The sequence below is a fragment of the Onychostoma macrolepis genome, chromosome 06 (assembly GCF_012432095.1).
Source record: "Onychostoma macrolepis isolate SWU-2019 chromosome 06, ASM1243209v1, whole genome shotgun sequence".
NCBI classification, from domain to species: Eukaryota; Metazoa; Chordata; class Actinopteri; order Cypriniformes; family Cyprinidae; genus Onychostoma; species Onychostoma macrolepis.
The window spans coordinates 19,927,230-19,950,419 of record NC_081160.1 but is presented as its reverse complement, the minus strand read 5'-3'; the positions used below and the strand labels follow the sequence as shown (position 1 = coordinate 19,950,419).

At 36.9% G+C, this 23,190-nt stretch overlaps 1 protein-coding gene across 2 annotated transcripts in view; it reads right to left on the bottom strand.

Annotated features, from left to right (window-relative positions):
- The window catches only part of pik3r3b (phosphoinositide-3-kinase, regulatory subunit 3b (gamma)), a 146,520-nt gene that overhangs the window by 51,854 nt on the left and 71,476 nt on the right, over positions 1-23,190 (bottom strand). For both annotated transcript variants that reach the window (XM_058778103.1, XM_058778104.1), the window contains 3 exons: positions 21,811-21,942; positions 16,165-16,366; positions 13,849-13,934 (listed from right to left, as the gene is read on the bottom strand). In XM_058778103.1, the coding sequence (XP_058634086.1) occupies positions 13,849-13,934; positions 16,165-16,366; positions 21,811-21,942 (420 nt within the window). The remainder of the gene's footprint in view (positions 1-13,848; positions 13,935-16,164; positions 16,367-21,810; positions 21,943-23,190) is intronic.

The following is a 23,190-nucleotide window of genomic DNA, read 5'->3' as shown; positions in this document are numbered from 1 at the left end:
ACAAGTATGGAGATTAATTTAAAAAAAGGAAAACGAGGGAGAGAAAAAGAGACAGTCTGCTGAGTGATGTGTGAGAACTGTGTGAGTTCTCATTGCGTGACACTCACATAATCTCTGTGTATACTTCAGATAATTTTGCACAACAGCACTAGTTATAAAAGTCCAAAGCTCATAAATTTTACCAGCGGAAAATATTGACAATTTTTTATTGATGTTTGATCACCAGGTGGCTTACATTAGCCTTGATAGCTACAGGAGTCAGATTGTGTTTTACTCTTTATCCATTACTTTTATAGGTTTTTGGGTGGGACACAGAAAAAATCAGCGTAATAAAATGTTAACAAAACTGCAATCACCCGAGCAAAGCAGCTCCAAATATTCCTTTACTGCATTCTTTTATTTGTGTTTGGTGTTGAAATGTGAAATGAGCTTATAAAATCTTATTTTCCAAAATGTAGAATAGAAACGGACACTAAAAAAGATTCACATTATTTACTGTCAGATTTTAGAAGCCAGCAACAGTGCAAATGTGACACGAGGTCATCTTTAATCTTTTAAGTATCTGTAGTCGACTGAATGCAACTGGTACCTTTTGCAGCAACAAAGTCCTTTGCTCACCTAAATGCCTTCAATCAAAATGATTATGTATCATCTTCCATAGATCTCGGGACATTCAAGGTTGTCCTGCTATCTCAGGTAAGAAACATGTACAGTAAGATTTCTGTAATAGAACTAATTAACTGATTCGGTTTTAAATACAAAATTACCAGGTGCATATACTTATCATCAATAAATTTGTTTTTAAATCATACACATTAACTAAGTGAATATTATTTGTTCCTTAGCTAAGTTCATACTTTTGAACTAAATCAGTTTAATTGTTTTCACATTTTAAGCAGTTTTAATAAATGCATTTTGATACAGATATACAGTAAATGAAATATAATTTATTGGGAAATATTTGAAACGTGATTATTTAAATAAAATCAAGTTGATGCAAATGGTTAGTAATCTACGCCACAATTTTTCTGAGTGCAGAAATCTAATAATTTATGACAAATATGCAACATTCGATTTATTTATTAGTTTGTTTAAGTTAAACCTGTATAAGCCAAATGAATGGAAGTTTTATATGCAATTCAATACATAAATCTTAATTTTAGGCTTAAATATTTTTGAGTGTTAAGAACAATGATATTTTTTTTATGATTTAAAGAGACTGACACCTAGACCTACATGAATTATGATCCAAGCTGTTCCGTGTAAAATCTGTTCTAATGCAATTTTATAGAAATCAGCTCTTTATTGTAAAATGTGCTTTTATATGGTACAAAATGTGTTACATTATTGGTAATTTTCACATACAGTATTTGTGCAGTACAACACTAATATCATTATTATTACGGTTGGTTTCTGTCCTAATTTGTCATTTTAAAAGCACCCCCCACGCATACTGTATATACCAACCGGTGCTAATGTACCTATCAGGTGCTGTTGCCACAGTACAAGCACATATCTCATAAGTTAGTCTGAAGCCCTGCCTAAAGACATAATAATCATTAGACTATGTCCCGACATTCTAATTATGAACCCATAACTCATCATGACATGAGTTCCTGGAGCCTCTTCTATTCACTATTATCATCAATCAACACGCCTCCAACTCCAAAGATTCATGAAATTTACAGAAAACTTGCAGACTGGCCTACAAGACCAAAACTGCCATTCAAAGAAGTAAACACTATTTGAACACGTCTCTCACCTTCAGAAACCTGATTCAACCCCATGCCCAGAACAAACCAACTGCTCTGAAAGCCAGACGGCAGCCCTGATTGGATTCAGAGGGAGCCTCTTTCAATTTCTAAGTAATGAAATCCAAACTCATTAGCACAGGGAGAATCCCTTTAGCCAGCCATGCAGAATGCCCCTATAACAGCCAGTCAGATTAAGACCCTAGAACAGGCCTAAGACCATGCACCATGGAGCTCCAGTGCTGTCTAGCTAATTCAATAAGAGAGCCTTGAGCTCCCGGCTCTGTAGCAGGGTTGGCCTTTTCCAACACTAACTGCATTTGGATTTGCATTACAATGTTGCAACCAAAGAACTACCCATTTCATGCCACTTCCAAATCCAAATGGCATATGGGTGTGGAAATATTCATGAGCATTTTGATATGGTGCAGCAGTACACGTGGGGACTGTGCATCATAGTGGATGTTGAGATACTGCTGATGATAGATGCAAGTTGCTTTTAATTGTTATAACAAGTTCTATGTCATAAAAAGATTCATATATATGCAGTACACAGCCTCTTCAGGGTGCACACCTGCATCTTTGTGTGGTATTAATGTAAACACAGTCCGTTTGCCTTCAGTGACTGTAAACGTGAAAAACAAAAAGCCAGATGTGCCAAAATATTGGATCTGTGCATTGAGCCTTGCAGTGTAAATTCAGCCTAATAGACCTGCTCCTGTCTATTATGTTGTTAATATTAATTAAACACAAATATTGAACAGAAAAAGAGAAACTATTAATTATTTCTTTGTTCTTTGTCATGGTTTATTTGAGTAATTATTTGGATTTTTAAATATGTATTTAACGGATATATTCTTTTGTTTAAATATCATTTATTTAAATGTAAATTTAATTTATATTAAGATTTAACTTTATATTACTTTCTGTTTACTTTTATATAGAGAAATATATTCAGTGGCACATTAGTTATTGCTGTTGTAAATAAATCGGTGATGAAAAGTGCGCAATTTAGCTGCTAATGAAAGTTCGATATCGTGATACCTCTACATTAAGGGATAGTTTGCCTAAAAATTAAACTTTAATATGAATTTAAAAAAAAAATCATACTTAGGTATTTTTGTGTTCCGCTCAGATGACTCGAATCCAGTGCATTATGGGTGTAGAAGTTTTCCTATCTTTTTTTTTTTTTTTTTTTTTAATAATTGAAATAATAATCCTTCACAAATTTCACAAAATATGTTAACTTATGGACTGGAATCATGTGGACTGCTTGTGGATTTTTCTGATGTTTTTATCAGCTTTTTGGACTAAAGTATTGGCATTCAGTGTCTACCACACGTTTTGCCCTATGCAGTCAGTTAGGTTCAGAGGACAACGTAGTGGAATGTTTGAGTAAGAAGAAAAATTATGTACTGGCCTAAATCCACTCTGTCCTCAACAGGCTTACACAATAAACAGAGCGGGACATTCTGAACTCCAGGACTAATTGATACATGGCAGGGTAGTCTACGTACTGTACAACAGATTAATGGACAGGATATTCTTCTAGGCTCCTCATGAAGTGAAGCTCGCTGGGGATAATGTGACTCTGTTCCATCAGCAATAAGCCATTCAATAAAGAGTATCATGTTGCACATTCATGGCAGGAGCTGTTGGAGATGTCAGACCCCACAGGGAGAGGTTTTTATTGTGAGCTCAAGCGCTTCTGTGATGCTAAATCGGCACGCTGCCTCCCAGGCCATTGTGCTCAGCCCACATCAGATGAGAAGAGGCTCTGTCAAGAGTTATCTTACAGTACTTACATAATCACATCGCAGAACGGATGCCTTACTTTCAATACTTTCACAGGTGAGGCAGCTGGGAAACACAATTATTGTGTGAAATATGTTTGAATATAAAAACACTGCTTTGCTGAACATTAAGTGTAAATAATGCTTGTCTTTGCATCATTAAAAAAAAAGGAAACCAAAGTGTTGTTGTATTCAAGAAATACAGCTCAAACACTTTAGCAAAGTGTTTCATAAAATGTTGTTTGTTTGAAATTATAAAACAGATATACTGTTCATATTGAAAACAACATTTGCATCTAAAGCAGGCATCCTCAAATCTGGCCCACTCCTGCAGAGTTTAGCTCTAACCCTAATCAAACACACCTGAGCATGCTAATCAGAGTTTTCAAGATCATTAGAAAATCACAGGTAGGTGAGTTTGATCAGGGTTGGAGCTAAACTCTGCAGCAGATTGGCCCTCCAGGGAAAGATTTGAGGAACCCTGATCTAAAGCAATGATATTCAGGAATTTTAAGTGTGATTTCAACCCAGCACAGTTGTCATTGTGAGTAGGAGAAGCACTAGAAAGAAAGAGAGAGACAAAACCTTGGAGGAAGAAAATATAGGGGATCAGAAATAGATACTGAGTGGTTGTGCATGAAACTCACAGGTTCTTGACCTTTGGCACTGAGGTGAAAACCCTTCAGAAGAGCCATGGTCATATGGTCATAGCCATGTTATGGGGTGTGTGTGTGTGTGTGTGTGTCTGAGGACTGCAGGGATGATCGAGACAGCTGGTCTAAGCTAAAGGCTATATGCCAGGCTGCCAGATATGACCTCATGTACCTAGGATGAAATATGCTTTACAAATTTCCATGAACATAACTAAACTAGTTTTACTACTTACCAGGTTTGATTTATGACCTGCCAATATGCACTTTTTTCTTTTTTTTTCAACTCCTTTTCTTACCATACTTAGTCATAGACAAAACAAAACAAAACAAAATAAAACAAATATTTATCTCAAGTAAAATTGTAATTTTAAACATTTGGACATATAAAAATAAATATAATATGTTATGTAAATATTTTTTTAAAAATCTAAATATTTAAATGGTATGAAAAATAAAATAAAATCACAAAATAAAATAAAATGTTATGATTGATTATGATTAACATTTGGGCGTATGAAGAGTTACATAACATCATTTACATCAAATAGAAAAAAGGTATTTTGATACACAGTGTACCAAGACAACAATGATACTTGGACTACATACTCCAAGGTCCTCAAATTGTATATATCCACCAAATATTCCCATTAAAACAAATCAAAATAAAATCACTGAAGTAGCACGGCATTATGCCCAAAAACCTATCGAAGAAAAATGGTTATTTTTTGTGGTTGTTTGCACCAAAAAACAGAATGGTCAACATGTAATGTTCCAGGCTTACAACAACTTATTGCCCTGAGGTCACACTAAAACATGGTATCAACAATTTAAAAAAGAAAAAAGTAATCAATATAAAATACACAAAAAGCATATGACAAGTATTACTACTCCAATGAGAGCAAATTTCATTATCCATGCTTCTTCACTAGGGGACAGGGCAATATATACAGACCACGCATGTGTGTCTATGTGTGTGTATGAGTGTTTATGAGGCACAAATGCATGTTGACAGGGGATAACAGTGTGAATGTGTGTGTGAGAGCAGGGCTGTATTAAGGCTGTGTGTGTGTGAGGTCTCAGGGGCTCTGTTTGTGCATGTGTGTGTGAGGCCGAGATGTCATTGTGTGCCTGCTTCCATCTCGCCACCCTGACCATTACGATCCCCTGGCTGCCTATAAACCTTTCCGCCCATGAGAGGAAAGGTGAGGCAGCTGTTTTATTGAAATGTGAACAGAAATTAGAGCGGTTTCTACACATCTCAGCTCAGGACAATATCAGGGCCCATTTCACATCTTCATACAGACTAACCTTGACCCCTTGCTCTAAGGGCTTGCTAAAGGCCCATAATGTCACACCATTATTCTCTGCGGGCTAGAATGAGATGGTATCGGCGACAGTGCAGATGACCTGATAAACTGCACTCCACACACTGCTTGGCCACATAAAAGCCGTAAAACCCCAGCCCGGGGCTGAGCCTCGTAAATCACACCGCATTAGGGCCTCTATTGCAGCGGAGAAAGCCTTCGCTGCTCATTTATGCAACATTTAGCTGAAGTTCTCAGTGTTACTGCTAGTTTGACTTCCATCCCTTCTCTCTATTGCCCCTCTGCCTCTCAAGTAACACACGAATGTCACAGCAAACATCTTTTGACAGCTTGTCCCTGTCTCACCCTTCATCTCTTCACATGCCAGTTTCTGACACGCTAACGTGATGATGTCAAACCTGAGGCTCATGGGTCTAAAGGCAACTTCCTGTTATTAATATTTCAGGCTTTATAGTTATACTACGTACCATAGGCCAGGGTTATTTTCATTAACTAAAAATAAAAGCATAAAAAATTACATAACAAAAAACAGAAATCAAATACAAAAAATTTCACGTATCTTATTCCATCTAAGTGACAAGGCAGCATTTCTCAATTACCGAATTTACTAAAACTGAAAACTAAAACTTAAAAACTACATAGACATACCATTTTAAACAAAGATGTTTATAAAAATACTAAAAGTGACAAAAACATGTAACAAAACTAAAACAACTGAAAATATAAAAATAAAATCTAATTCAAAATATTAACAAAAAATATAATAGTATATCAATACCAATGGCTCCCTAAGCTGCATTTTTGAACTGCTTCTGAATATTTTGAATAAACGTATTAATAATGCTTCATTCTAAATGATTTGTTTTTAAAGCAATGCCAAGTTTTCCCTAGAGTTACTAAAACAATGTAATATGAAGTTAACATGATGAAATATATATTAAAAATGTTTTATGTTCTTCTCCAGTGAGTACAGGAAACTCAAGCTGTACTTAAATTGATTTTGACACCCTTGTACTTGCCTTAGTCTCTCTCTATCCCTCCCTCTCTCTTTCTCCCATTTGCTCGATCATCCACACGTTCCCAGTGGAAAAGAGTTATACAAGGCCTTGCACTTCAAAAGGCAGTGCTAAAACTGGAAGAGAGGCAAAACAAACAAATGCAACAAATATATGCATTAGAGCTGACACATGCTGATGAAACTGACTGGAAACACTTTCAAAGCCGCAAATGGTTTGGAGCACACGCCCTCATTTATGACTGACCGAAAAGCTGAGACTTTTTTTTTTTATATAATGAATCTAATAAGCACGTGTGGACACACTTACAATAAAGTATCATGGTGGTATTACATTGCATTCTGTACATCTAGGCAGCAGGCACCTTTTCAAACAGAATGTAATATATGAAAATTATACATATTTAATAGAATTATACAGAAATCTCTGAGAAAGGTGTAATAATGGAAAATTATGGCATATAATGGCAAAACATGACTGACTGGTTTAAATAATTATCAACCCATTCATACTGATGCCACCAGGACCTTTTGACAAAACCTCATGTATTTTAGCCAGTTACATCGATTTACTCAGCTGACTAAGTAATTTCACAACAAAATGTCACAGAATATATTAAGTGTTTACATTTGTAAGGCATGAAAATAAATGTAAAATATTAAAAAAATTCATGAAATAGCATTATCAGATATAGTGACTCTCTCAGACTATATTATACAAAGACTGCTTTGTATGTCCATAATAGGCATGTGTGCATAATAATTATCTATATAATCCGAAATCTCAACATAAAAGACATCCGATTGAGGACGGCAATCTTTTAGTCCTTTGCATCCCAAGATCACATTCATTGATACTCTGTTCTTTCCTGGCACATAAAACAATTTCCTCAGCCACAGGGATTTCTCTTTGCCAAGTTGAAACCCGGCTGTTTTTCCTTTTTTTCTTTTATTTTCAGCCAATTTCCTTTGTTGGCAAAGTGCCAGTGTATCTGCATATGACATTTCTGCATGCGTGCGAGTAATTTGTTATATTAATTGGTCCGGATTGTCTCTCCAACTCTGCCCCTGAAGAGACAGAGCAAGACAGAGAAAATAAAAAAAGAGGAGGGGGAAAGAGAGAGGGAAAGAGTCAAGGTCGAATAACTGTGTGTTAGGATTTATTTGCTTTTTATGGTGGTATAAATTCTTTTGTGACACACACTTACTCACATTCACAAACGCACAAACACAGGCTTACTCTTTTCATGCACAACTGTCCACTGGGCCTTTTTTGAGTCTGTATGTGTGGTTTGTTCGCAATCAGAATGTGAGGAAATCCGTTCTTTTGTCTAAATGTAAATCTGACCAAATAAATCCTCATGCGTACGGCATATGATGTCATGGCTGAGCAAACACATAATTGGATGAGAGGCAATGAAGTAAGCAGTAAGCTGACAGCAGCAGAAGCAATGCAAATTCTTAGTTCATTAAGTGTGTACACATCATTTCTGCGTAAACATACACAAATGAAGTACGTACATGTGAACTAGTCTCCATGATAATCAGCTTTGCATGTCTAAGAAGCACAGACCCTAAGCTTTCCCAACTCATAAACTGACCCTGGGGTCAGCCACCATGTACACTATCAGACTGAAGCTTTTACAAACGGACAAATCTTAGCTAAGCCTGAGACAGCGGCTTTGCTGGTCATATCCATCTCTAACAATGTATATACCTGACACGCGTAATGTATTGATGTTTTTTAGATCACTTTTTAATGGAAATCTCTCACATATCATATGTGAGCAGCTAAGCTAGCAGCAAAAAGTTCATGTGTGTATGCCAGATACATATTAAGTAGAATTACTGCCTCAGCACAACAGAAGGACTGTCAGGCCAAGTTATTGGTATTAAAATCATCTGTTCATTTTGAAAAAAAAAAACAGTCTAGTGGTAGAGAAACACACATGAAACAGACCTCGAGGGAAACCGAAGGACTGCTAATGCACAGCTACCGATAACAAGACAAACATAAACAGTAACGTAGCTGCGCCCTTGGCAGTGCTGTCTATCAGGAAGCGTGTTTAAGGGTTCTCGTAAAGTGATGGCGAATAACTGCAGGCAAAAGCATTCTCATTGAAATAATAATTGCGAAATGAAAATTTTGGCTATTTTGAACTTAAATTATTATGGCGTCGTAAAAGAAGCATTGAATGCTCAGTACGAATAACAACTCACCACTCTATAGTCAGTATGCAGACATACTAGATACTTATTCCACTTTTTTACAGTATATCACATAAAAGATCCACAAATCAGTCTTTCTTGTCTGTGCTGGATAGTTAGCTAGTACATGTGTAGCAGTTGTTCCATCATTTTTTATGCGTGTAAAAATACTGGCCATACAGTAATGAGTGTCTTGGCTTCATGCCTGTACTTTCCACACTGGCTATTTCATATCAAATATTTGAGTAAGATTAGGTGGCAAATTGCCAGAGGAAATCATTCACAATGTGTGTGTGTGTCTGTGGGGGTTTATTTTGCTAAACTTTAAGGACCAGTTTGTCCCAAGACATTAGCTAAATCTGACACAACCTCCCTATGGGCACATTCAGGGACATGCCCGTTTGGAAAAACAATTAATAAAGCAAGTTTTTATTTTTAATGATAAAAATCCTAAAAGTTTATTTTGGGTTTATATGTAGGTTCGTTTATAATAGTTTGGATTAGCCATATAAAAACAACTGTGTGCAGTAGAAAATAGCTAACAAATGGTTTTTATTTTAAAAAGGCCAATAAGAAATATCGGACCATGACATTTTTATCCAGTTCAAATTCAGAGAGACCCTTGATACGAAAAGAATGATTAAAAGGCGAATATGGTCCATGTTCACAATTTATATTAACCCTCCCTGTTTTACAATGCAAACATGCACGCAATCTAGAACAACGTCAATTTATCAGCTGTGGCTAATTCTACTCCGGATCACCTTATCAACATTGGTAAAACTAGCTAAACAGCTTAAGATCGTCCACGTCATATTAATCAGAGCTTGATTTGCCCTGTGCTAAGAGAAGGCAGGGGATCCTTTAAGGAAGATTAATGTGTTTTAGAGTGCAACTGAGGCAACCTTAATGAGATTGCTATCTCTTTAATGAAGAAATGGTGTAATCAGAGGGAGAAAGCCAGGGAACTAGAGAGAGAAAGGGGAAAAGAGAGAGCATCTGCTCTTCTTAGGCATTAAAGCTCAGCTGAATTAGTCGTGAGGACAGCTTGGCGCTAATATCACGTAAAATATACAGTCAAAAAGTAATCCTAAGCATTCTAAGTATAGAATGTTATGAATAGTTCCGCCATTCATTATGCCTGACCTCATCTACTCTCATGTTAACTGCCCACTTTCAAGACTTCAGCGCTACAGCTACCCATAATGACCAGGCTTGAGGCCTGTATGACCAAGCAGAATGCCCAATTTGAGCTTATGCTTGCAAATGACCTTAGATGGATGAAGATAGAGGAAGGGAAAAAAAGGGCTGTGGAACAAAGGCCATAGAGAGAGCAGCTCAAAGATTATTACATGGTACATTGAAGCATGTGATTGTGTGCAGCTGAGAGGCTGCGGAAGAAAGCACTGGTCATTTTCACTGGGTCATCTGGGACACCAGGTCAGCCAGTGGGGAATTCCATGAGGCTGCAACATGACCTCAGGAGAGAACGTGTGCATGTGTGCTTGTGTATATATGGAGGTTAAAGTCAGTGCTTGAGGGCATGACTGAGAACCACTGTGTGTGCTGGGAAACAAAGGCTAGGAGGGACAGAGAAATATACATAGAGAGAGAGAAAGAAAGAAAGAGTGACAGATATAGAGCTGACTTTTTAACACAACAAAAATAAGCACCCCTTCAGCCAAAGCAAAGAAATGTAAAATTATTATTATTATTTTTTTTAAATGTGACGGCTCAGCACATTGCTAAAAGAGAAAGAAGAACTGGAATGAGATTAGTTGAGTAAAAACAAAAGAGAAAAACAGCATGCCGTGGCCTTGAGATGATCTAGAGTTTGGACAGCTTGGTCCAAAACCTAGTTTAGTTTCCAAAACCTAGTAAGCTGCCTCACTTCCAACTGCCTACACAGGCATCTGTTTTAAAAAAGCAACTTAGCAACAACTTTCTAATGCTTTAAATTTAAAGGGATAGTGCACCCAAAAAGTACAATTCTGTCATTAACTATATGAGTACTCACCCTCATGTTGTTCCAAACACCTAAGACCTTTGTTCATCTTTGGAACACAAATTAAGATATTTTGATGAAATCCGAGAGCTTTCTGACCCTGCATAGACAGCAAAACAACTGACACGTTCAAGGCCCAGAAAGGTAGACAGGACATCTTTAAAATAGTTCATGTGACATCAGTGGTTCAACTTTAATTTTATGAAGCTACGGGAATACTTTTTGTGCGCAAAGAAAACAAAAATAATGACTTTATTCAACGATTGCTTCTCTTCTGTGTCAGAATTCAATGCACATTCACGACAGTACCACAAGAAAATTGAACTTTTTTTCAGCAAGGATGGATTAAATTAAGCAAAGCTTATATTTACAAAAATGCTGCTCATTTGAAATTTCTATCAACAAATCAGCATATTAGAATGAAACTTATTTTAAATTTCAATAATATTTCACAATATTACTGTATTTACTGTATTTTTGATTAAATAAATACAGCTTTAGTGAGCATGGACAGTACTGTACATGATGCCTTCAAATGCTCACCAGGTTTTGGGGAAAGAGCAAATATGACTCATACACATGTTCAAAAATGCTCTAAAAGTTGCAGTTTTTCTGTTGTTTCTCCATAAAGTAGAAGAACAGAAGTCCCTGACAGTGACAGAAATACCATAAGAGTGGCTGTGACCTTTCCTAAACTGTATTCGTCATATTCTTCTCCTTGCTTACTTGTATTTGCCCACTTTCCTTTTTGTTTCCTCTCCCACTTTCTCTCTAGAGCCCATGCTAACAGCCACAGTGAATCCATCAACATTTGACAAGTGCAGTCATCCAAGAGAGAGTGAGCCCGATGTGGCCCCCAAAAGATTGCTCTTTAAATGCAATGTTTTGCCAACAAACTTTACCAAGCTGGAACATATTAGGGCCAAACTAGAGAGCTGAAGGCGCAGGAGGGGTCAGTTGTTTGCTAAAGCACTCTAGGTACATTACTAGCTGCCTCCAAAAAGGAAGTCATACATAAGCTGATGGGTTATCGTGTGAATGGATGCATTCTAACCTATTTTTTGCTCTAGTTGTTCTTTTGTGTTTTGTATAAAATCACATTTTGGGCTGTGAAGAGGTTCACTCTGCTCGTAGGCCACCCATTCAGGCTCCTTTGCCCTCTGACCCCAGTTAATGTAGCCTTTAGTGAAAGAGATGATGAAACCATTAGAAAGGAGAGCCTGTGCTCACAGTCTCTGCAGATTCTGAGTTAATTTATCCACACAAATTCACGAGGATGCCCGAGTGCTAGTAGTACTATGCATGTAAAATATGCAAGTGGAATAAATATTTTTCTATTGTTCAAAATTATTATATTTTTAAACTGAATGTTAATACGCTACCGTTCAAAAGGTGTCAATAAAATTTAGTTTTGAAAGAAATTCGTAATTTTATTTATCAAGGAAACATTAAATTAATCATAAGTGACAGGAGAGAGATTTTTAAGGTTACAATGTTTTCAATTAAAGAAAATGATTTTCTTTTGAACTTTCTATTCACCAGAGAACCCTTAAAAATATATCACTGTTTTGTTGATAACAAAAGTGATATCAACAATGATAAATAATATAGAAAGTTTTTAGGCACCAAACTAACGTATCAGAATTTGCTCAAAATTCAGATTTGCAATCACATGAATGAATTACATTTTAAAATAAAATAATTAAATTACTTGTTTTATTTTTATATTTTAAATAAACAATTATGTTAATAAATGCAGCCTTGGTGATCATAAGACATTTCTTTCAAAAACATTAAAAAATAACAGTAACAGTAATGTATATGACAGCCAATCGAATTAGATCATTGAATATAGTTTAGGGGTAAATGTTTCTGACCATGACTGTTAGTTCTAAGTAAGGCTCAAGCTTGCCACAGATATCATTACCCCTGGTCTTGCTTTGGGGCTAAGGTTATGACCCCACAGCAGCGAGAGAAGGTCACACTAGACCCCATAAATCTATGTATGTGTCCATGGGTGGTGCATTTATTAGCTCTTAGTTCTAGTCTGTTACTTCACCCCAAACTGAGCCTCTGTGTCAGAGACTGTGTTCTCCAAAGTTTCCAGTTACCTTTTAAAATGAATTTTGACCAACTTAAATACTGAGCTCTGTCTCTGAGAGAGAGAAATTGGGTACAAACAAATTTATGTTACACTGTGAATCAAAGTATTTGTCAGCTTTGTTGTGAACCCATATGTTTATCCATACTTGGTGATTTACAAACCCAAAAATGCTGTACTGCAAATTCAGAAATGAATGTACATCATTCATAATTGCTCAGGTTTGCCCAAAGTGAGTTGCTAAAGTGCATCAAAATGGAAACCATAAATTCTCCACTGTAATTTCTTATGCTGAACTGATTTAATTCACATTTAATGCACTGCTTTATTATAAAAAGCTGAGGCTAATGTTAACATCCTAGGACTGCCTGGGACTCCAGACATCTAATAGACCTATATTCATTTATATTATATTGCAGAAGTTCAATGACTGAAACTCAATGTTTGGATTCTAAATAATGAAAGTAAAGAGAGTGCTGAGCCAGAAGATCCATAACAACCAAGTTTCATCAGGCCAACTTTCAAAAGCTGCATCAATGCAAGTACCTATAGATGCAAGTATCGTGAACTATTACTCATTATTTTAGCCCTCACAAGCTTACCATGAAAACGTATTAAGTCCTCATCAACCAATCACTTTTATCAACCTCTCTTCTTTACACACACACATTAAGGCCTACATCCACAGAAGACACTACTTTCACATCTACTTCCAGAAATGTCCATCCTCAAAGACATTGAAGCATAACTTGTTTGGACAAAATCAAAAATCTATAGATAATTATGATAATCCTTAATAATTGCCAATGAAGCAAAAATGAATGGAATATAAAAACCCCGCTGCATTCTCAAAAGGAAGCATTGGGTGATGCAGTAAGCATACAATCATAGTCCCGAAGGTGAGGCATTAAAAATACAAAGTGCACAAATTAAAAATAATCCAAGAAGATAAACCTATAGAAGATTGAGAAAATGATGAGAACCTCTGTTGTCCTACCTGGAGCCGCTTGTATCTCCACTAGGCCTCCAACCATGATAAGTGCCTCAAGAATCTTCACATGATGTTCTGGGTTTACATCCGCACTGGAGCGAGAGAAAGACATTTTAAGAGTGAGTATCTATAATCATGCCGTGTTTAAAAGTGAAGCTGGACCTAAACAAATGCTCTAATAACTTATTCTCATGAAACATGGAAAGTTCAGAAAAAATAAAGTCAAACTTACTCTCTCTCACACACACACACACACACATCAAGAATCAAGTTGGTCATAATACACACACAGGTCATGTCATGAGTTGCAGCGGCTGATCTACTTGGTGAAATGTTGACTGCTTGTTTACGGTCGAAACTCGATTAGATTTTTAGAGGCGAATGTTCATTTGCTTATGTATTCAGCTGTAATTCAGGTCCTGTGATGCCTCAATGACCTCAGGTAGTGTGTGAAGCTGATGACTAACCAGAAATGACTGCTTCTGGCATAATGCGCTCTCTCTCCCTCCTTTCCCTCTCTCCCTTTCTTTCTCTGCCTGAACTGCCCCAGAGCCATAAGACAATTGACAGGCCGCTAAGAGTAGGGAAAGTCCCACTGGAGACTCTTGGCAGAGGGACAGAAAAGCAGCTCACAATCGAATAAGAGAGAGGCGACTTAATGGACTACAATGTGCTGACTGAGTTAGCAGTGACTCACTTGCACACTTTATTATGTGCACTAAAGTCCTTCATTCAGGAGGGTGCTTTAAAGAAGGTGTGTTGTCACCATCTATTTAACTGTGATGAGATATAAATCTCAAAAACTAGCCAAAAAGTACTATGGTACATATTATTTGGATATTATTTTTTTGTTTTAAAATGTAATTTAGTCCTGTAGCGGCAAAGCTGAATTTTCAGAAGCCATTACTCCAGTCTTCAGTGTCACACGATCCTTCAGAAATCATTTTGATACGCTGATTTCATGCTCAAGAAATATTTCTGATTATTATTCATTTGTGAGTAACTATTAGGTGCCTCTACAACCTCTTTTCCACAGTCAAGAACCACAGGCATCACAATAATGATTCATTTAACCTGTGGCATAAGATAAATCAGTTCCATAGTTAATAAAGGTGCAACAGTAATATGATCATGTACTACAGTCTGATACAGAGGTCTGGTGCATAATAACAGCCAGGTTACATAAATAGTGAGTTATCAACATTCACTCCTGGCACTCTTCAAATGGCAAGTACAAGGGATTGCAACACATTTTAATAAGCATTCCCATCTGTTGTATGTTATGTGCTGTTCCTCTCCGGAGATTGTACTGGAGCTGCAGCCATTAAAGGGCTGTCTTACAGTGGGCTGAGGGACAGATCAGGAATAACAGCTCCCTCATCTCTTTCTGCTCCACTTTAATTAAACTAGGGGAATAAAGATAGGCTTCGACATATGTTTGACTGAGTTTTCTGCTGAAACAAAGAACATGCATGCACATGCAAGTATTAATGTGAGCATGTGTACGCCATCAGTCCTTTGTATTGAACCGTTTTTCCGCAAGAGCAACCACACGATTGAACATGATAATATATGTTTATAATTTTTCCTGTCTCAAACATATTTTCATTGTGATGCAGCCAGTCTAGAAAGGTAATGACTTTTAACTCAAGCCCAAATTATAGTTTATTTTGTTACATAATTTGCCATGATTAAGTTATCTTAGCCTCTTATTCTGCACAGTTTTCACTCACAAATAATTACAAAAGAAATGTCAAGTAACACATTAAATGAAACATGACATTTTTAAGTAAGAAGTCTGATATATAATTTTCTTGTAAAAAGTACTTAAGGAATGGTTTTATTTACAACTTTGAAAAAATAAATAAAAATAAATAGTGTACACTACCATTTTTTTCCAGCAAGGATACATTAAATTTATTCAAAAACTGAAAAAAGGCATACTGTTACAAAAGATTTCTATTTCATATAAACACTGTTCTTTTGGGCATTCTTTTCATCATAGAATCCTTAAAAAATATTTCACTGTTTTCATCATTGATTATAATATATGTAACACTGAAGACTGGATTTATGGCTGCTGAAAATTCAGTTTTGAGATCACAGGTATAAATTAGATTAAAAAATATATTAAAATAGAAAACAGTTCTTTTAATTTGTAGTACTATTTCACAATATTACTGTTTTACTGCATTTTTTGATCAAATAAATGGCTTGGTAAGTATGAAAGACTTCAAAAACCTTACTTAAACCCCAACATTTTGAATGGTAATGTAGCTTGAAGACTGTAGATTTCAGTTGACAACAAGTTATTTACAGTACCTGAAGTGATTGTTTTTGAAGATGGCCTCGCTGTAGGCCAGAGCCAGAAGCCTGGGGCTTGCCTGAGCTGCTCCCCCACTTTGGGCCACCTTATTTAGGTGTCGGGTCAGATGAACCAGGAGCTGGTGGTTAGCCTGAGGGACACTGGGAGAGTCAAGGATTCTTTTCAGCTGCTGTCCACACTCCTCCATGCCTTGGGTTTCTAAAAGAGAGAGAGTGAGACTTATGGCAACACAAAAACACAAACAGCTTCAAGCCCTTATTTACTGATCTATGAAGGGAAATGGGAGCAGACAGAGAATAATATACATACAAAAACAAATTGGACAATGGAATTCATCTATTATTAGATATGAAAATATACGTGATTTGAATGTTAAACAGTTAATCTAAATAGAATTCACTCATACTTTTGAATGGCTGTCAATGGATAAGATGCATTTAGCAGTCCGGATGAAGCAGTAGCATATACCAGCAGGGACTAAAAGCCAAACATCCACCCTGTGGTTCTAATAATATAGATGTAACTCATCTGAACTCAGACAGCAGCATTGAACATTGGGACACATTACAAAACCCATGACCTGGGACTGGAAAGTCAGCTCAGCAGGAGTTAAAGTGCTAGCCTAAAATTGCCCTCGAGTCCATTGTCTATGAGCACTCACAAGGACAATGCAGTTATTGCGACAGCTTCCAACATATTGATGAGCTCCTTTGAGATGGGGTTTCCCACAGCAAAAAGGCCAGCATCTGTGAATCAGGCTTATTTGAGCTAAAGTGTACCCTGGTGGCACAGCTAAGATATGAACATTTCATCCCCAAGTCCCTTACACACAATGAATATTTGTCTTCATCAGCCAAAGGAACACGGATACAGTCTGGATATCAATGCGAGACATCATCCAGTCTGGAAAGTACAGAATGAGGGGGAATTCACCAAGCATAAACTGCTGATACTGCTGTTTATTCACTATGTATGCCTGGTTATGACTCTTGTCACCATCATTTGAGGAATTAACGATCACCATAATTGATAAAACAAAAAGCACACAAACACCTCTTTTAAACTAAATTTTCTACATGCATTTCCACATGCAGTGGAAACTTCTAGGACTTCAAAAATGAAGGAATTTAATTCATACAGACATAATACATACATAATACATACATGTCGAAAATTATGATTGTACACCAAAAAACAAATATATATTATTTATATTAAATATCAGAAATATATGTTTAAATAAACAAACAAACAAACAAACAAACATGAATGAATGAATTTAATTAATACATGCACTGATGATACATGCAATGTCGGCAGTTATTCTATGCAAAAGTATAGATTATTCATATTAAATATCTATAATAAATGTACAATATAATATATAAATAATACAGTGTGTTTAAATACATAAATACATAAATACATAACACAAATTAAGGTCTTATAAATACATTTAAAAATTATATTTATGAGACTTTATATGTAAGCCAAATGTAGACATTATTATATTATATTATATTATATAAAAATAAATTCATTTATTCATCTTTTTGTTTTTGTGTCATGAAACAAATCACATGCAAAGTGTCATGCAACAAATCACAGCTAGCAAAAATTTATATTTAAATAAATATTATTAAAATATTAAAATAAATAAAAAGCTTTCTTCATAATTTTCTCATTTCCCTTTCATTTTTGTTCATTTGAATGTTTCTAAGTCATAATTCAGAGTCAATGGTGTCAGCTTGCAAACAGGCCAGTCCTGCAATACACTCAGTAAATCTTACCTGTCACAACATTTTCAATGTAAGTAAAGATTACTGCCTAAAAGCTGCTCTAACCCCCCCCAACAAACACACAGACTCAATCCCCTGCCAACTGCACTTCCTGCATGAATTATGAGCATGAACAAAGCCATTAAGGTGTTGGCTGGTTAAGGCGCTTCACCCATAGTGCTTATAGAAGATAAGTGCTAAGAGGTCAAAGATTATGAGCAGTGGGTGGCAGGGGGTCGAATGATGAATGTCTGACAATCTGCCGATCAGAAAACAGGTCACTACTTTGACCTTGGCCTGAGACTTGCTGACCATTGATACAAGAGGGTTTTTATCTATAAGTTCTATGCATACACTCAGTAATACATGCACAGACATACACACACAGACACCCATGCCCCCAGTCTGGAGCTGGACAGGCCCACCAACCGCTGCCTCCTGGAGATTACCGATAGAGACTGACCCCTGTTCAATAAAGGCCAGCGTCATGGGCTGCAGGCCACGGCTGGGAACTTGGCCGAGTCCATCTGGACTCAGCACGACACAACCGGGGGAAGGGGAGCCCTGCAGACGGCCAATCACATTCCTGGAAGAGGGCATACTGGCTCCTGGCCAGCCAGATGGGCACCGGTGCTCAAGGCATGAGAGTTAACACTGAGTAATGCTCTTAAAATGAGACGTAGACACTCAATGAGACTTAAAACTTCTACCAGGAAAAGGACTTTTTGCACTTTTCTTCCACTAAATAAAATTGTCATGCTTTGGGAAGCAATACATTGTCAAGTTGATTTGTGTTAGATTAAAGCTTGAAATGAATTTGATTGTTCTACCCTTAAGTCATGCATCATAAAACTCCTGGAGTTTTGGATAACATGATATTTAAAAAAAATTGATTTAATAGTTTGAATGGGTGTGTTGATTAAATTAAGCATATCAAACAAAAGCATGCTTGATTTCACAATTAAATGAATTTAATCCAGGAAAGAGGGAGGTAGAGTTTGGCATTGTTAAGGGCACCCCATGACAAAGGGACTTTCCAGGAAAGCTTACTTGTTGTAATAGCCCATTGATTCTTTAAGAACGGTTAATGCACAAATGCTGAATATGCCATATGGCAAATCCTACAGTGACTTTGCACTTGAAGACTCACTGACCCAATATAAATTGTATTATAACCCCAAGTATATTATAGTGAGTCATTGCCTTGATTTTTGTTCACTGCATCACAAAACTAATATTAGTTCCCTCCTTTGAAGATAGAAGGTAATATTTCCTTTTAAATTGTGCAATTTGTTTATGTAACTTATACACCAGTGCCAACAGAACTGAGGATGGAAAATTAAATTGTTAGGTATAAGCCAATCAATCAAGTAAGTTCCTATTGCATGATCTAAATGAAACTAATTAAACTGCAATTAGACTTGCCACTATATGGGAACAATCATGCAAATCAATCAAGACAATGAATGAGTATATTGCAGATTGAAGGTATGAACAATAGACATTATGTTTAGTCAAAAAGAAGATCACGTCTTGAAATCTTAAAATTGGAAGTAAGTAAATAAATCAATCATAAAACTGCCAAAATGTATCTTAGGCTGGCCACACACTAGACGGTTTTCAAATCCATAACTATAGGAGACCACAGACAGTTTCAACCAATTTTTTGTCTTACACTAGATGATTTGACCAGACCGCGAGACCACACACTTGTTGACTGTTGGAACGATTTCACAGTGACACGAGATCTGACGGAGACTAACGAGATCAAACGTGACTAGAGAAGAAAAACAAATGAAGACGTTGTCAGCTAAGCTCTCCTGGCATGCGTTCTGTTTCACGGTGAAAAACTAAGTATATAAAATAATATGGTTGATGTTCTTTCTCAGTACTCTGCTTTTGTGGTATGTTAGTGGAAGCCAAGTTTCAGCTATAGAAGCACGCAAAATCTGGTAGGTGATGCTTGCTCGCTCTCATTGGCTATCACTTCAGAGGCAGTTTTAAACGTTTGCTATATACAATTTGACTTCAGGGACGCTTGCGACAAGCCTTGAATCGAGCCACACCCCCCGATCGTTCAGGGGTGCAAATCAGGCTTATAATCGGCCTTAAAATCCTCTAGTGTGTAGCCAGCCTTAGTATGAATTTTTGCCATTTTCAGTAAAAATATCTAAATGCTTTCAAACCAAGATACATTTAGCTGAGATTTGAAAATTATACGTTTATGCATTACATGCAAAGTTTATGCCTAAAAAAACTTTGTCTGTAAGTTATGAAAAATACATTTCAAGAAATATTCTCATAAAACAGCATCTTTTTTTTTGTATCTGAAGCTTTTTTTTTTTTTTTTTGCATCTTATCCTTAAATACTAATCAATACTATAGAGTCGGGCCAGTACCAAAACAAACTTGTAGCCAATCAGCAGTAAGGGCATGTCTACTCATGATGCGAGGAGAGAGCGCTCATCAGTGCACATGACATTAGCTGAGCCAAGCGACGACAGAAAGATAGAGATGGCGGATAAAAAACAAAAGAGGAAAATGTCTGCGGAACAAAAGAAGGCTTTACTCCGTGTCTACACTGGACGTGACAAAGCGACCGTTTAAAATTATTTGAAATTTGTGTCAATTTATCATAAATAGAACGCGGCAGTGTCGCGGCGCAGCATCCAGTGTAGACAGCATCACTGATTATAATGAGTTCTATAGTATTTTGCGCCGCTTGCGTCCGGTGTAGGCACAGTATTACGATAAGGCAAGAAGGAGGACATATGTAAATATCGAATCAGCTTTCCAGTACTGGAGAGAACTCAAGGAGCAGAAAGGCCTGCGATCGGGCACCTAGGTTGCTTTGTTTCTTCTCGATAGGTGAGTAACATTGGTTTCGCTTTATTTGTTTCACAGAACTAATCGTTGCTGTACGTATGTGTGGGGCGGAGCTAACAAAATAGGGGCGAGACCCTTTTGGGGTAGGGGCGTGTTTGTTTTGGTGATTTCAAATGTCAACATTGGCTACCAGAAATCACTTACCCCACCTTTAAGACTGCAAGAATTTTCAGGCATCAGAAACATGATGCGGCAATACTCAGCGAGGGTCCTTACATAATTCTGTTTGTCCTTACAAAGTCAGGCAACACTTATGAGCAACCAGGCATGTCTAAAAGATGGGGCAGACTCTGTGTATGCTTGTTTCATTTTGAGTGGGTGTAATGCAGAGCGAGGTCAGAGAGAGATGGTGTGAACCTACCCTACGGCATAGTAGCGCCCCCACTAACACACACACACACACACACTGCCTCTATAACACTACTTCTGTTCTCGGCCTCTCTCAAGCCTCTTTCTGCCCACTGAACATTTTGAGCATTTACATGTTGAAGAGGACAGCACACCCACCTATTTTAGTTGTGCATTTTAACCAAGGAGAATTTAAACCTTTAAATTCTGACGTAATTTACTCACTCGTATGTAGTTTCAAGCCTTTATGGCTTGTTTGAAGAATTGTACTAGATGGCAATTATAAACAATGGAGACTGAGGCTTTCAAGCTTCAAAAATGATTAAAAAGCTTCAAAAGGTATCATAAAAGTAATACCTTTTATTATTCACTGCAAAATTGACTTCCATCATACATTTACTGTACATTTACATAGACTTTTGTAAAGTTAGAGTTCATGAAAGATCAGTGTTGACTAATTTCGAAACAAATCCACTGAACACTGATCCATTATCACTCCAATTTCAGATCATTGACTCACTGAGATTATCAACGAATCTCGACTTCCTCACTTGAAAGCAATTGCATGATTTTAGACATAAAAAAGGTGGTGTTTAAATGTTTTGTGCTGAGCTCCAGAGGACAGCTTACCCTGAACAGTGTAAACCAGCTCACTGTACACTACAGCTGGGATGAGCAGGCAGGGCAAGTCCTGAATGTAACTCTTAAGTGTATCAGCCAATGTGGACAATTCATATTGCTCAAAGTCCACCGCTGCTGGGTCTGAGGGAGAGAGAGAGAAAGCGAAAGAGAAATAGAGAGAATGGTTAATTATAGACACACAGAGTGCTTTCTCCATTATTTACCCTTCCAAACCATGTGCCCTTGGCAAAACCCCATAACGATTCACTTACATTGGTGGTCAGATCCCCTGACCATTTCTGCCCCCTCTGGGGACAATGATCCAGTCACAAGCTTAACAAAGAGAGTAAATTTGAGTGGAAGTCTCCCAGTCAATAACTCAAAGCCTCAGATAATGGCAGCTTGGTAGACGGCAATTATACAGTAGTAATTTTAAAAGGCCCTTCATTGTGCTAAAATTATAATGGCATATTGATGTATTGGAAAGGTGTAAAATGCGCTGACAGATCTCTCACATATTTCAGATCAGAGCTTTTTCATTTATGGTTTAAGTATAATTGCAGGTTTATAAATACTTTTTACTGTACAATCCACAATACCTGCAGAATATTGCACAGTGAAAACGAGCTTTTATGAGGTGAATATTGTAGGAAAAATGTAGACGATCAGAAGCGTGTGAGCAATTTTGACATTCTTTGCACGTGTTGGACATCTGGATAGGCTCTAGAAGTCTAGTTGCTGAGACTTCAGCTTAAAAAACTCATTCATGAATCATTCATGATTCATCTCTCTCCTTTCTGTACTTAAAGGAAGTAAATGGGTAGTCTGGGAAAAGTAAGGACAGGGTTTTAACAGAAAAAGAAAAAAAGATTTTTACAAGATCTGTTGAAAAAAATATAGAGCCAGATGGTATTTATTCGTACACAGATTTTGTTTCATTCGTGTAATTTATTTTATTTATTTATTTACTGTTTTTAATTAATGGTTGTATTCAAAGTTTGCTTGGGATCATTTAAATAGAAGTATATTATTATTAGGAGAGTTTAGGATATTGTTGTATTTTGTAATGGTATTCACATTAGTTTCACATTCTGACGACCAAGTTCAAGTCTACCTGCAAATGCAAGTTATATTCATATATAATTTAGTTCACTGGCGTTCAGCTCCTTATGCTTTCAAATCGCTCTTGCGGTACTTTGGTGTCATACAATGATCAGTGCGCAGCTTCAAGTCGAACGAACGAACAAACACGTGCGCATATTTGCATCGCTTTGATCCTTCTCACCTTCTCAAGTGCGATGCACCACGATTGGTCGATTATGTACAATACTTGCATGTTATTGGTCAAACTACTTTGGCTGTTTTAGGCAATATAATAATCCAGGCCAG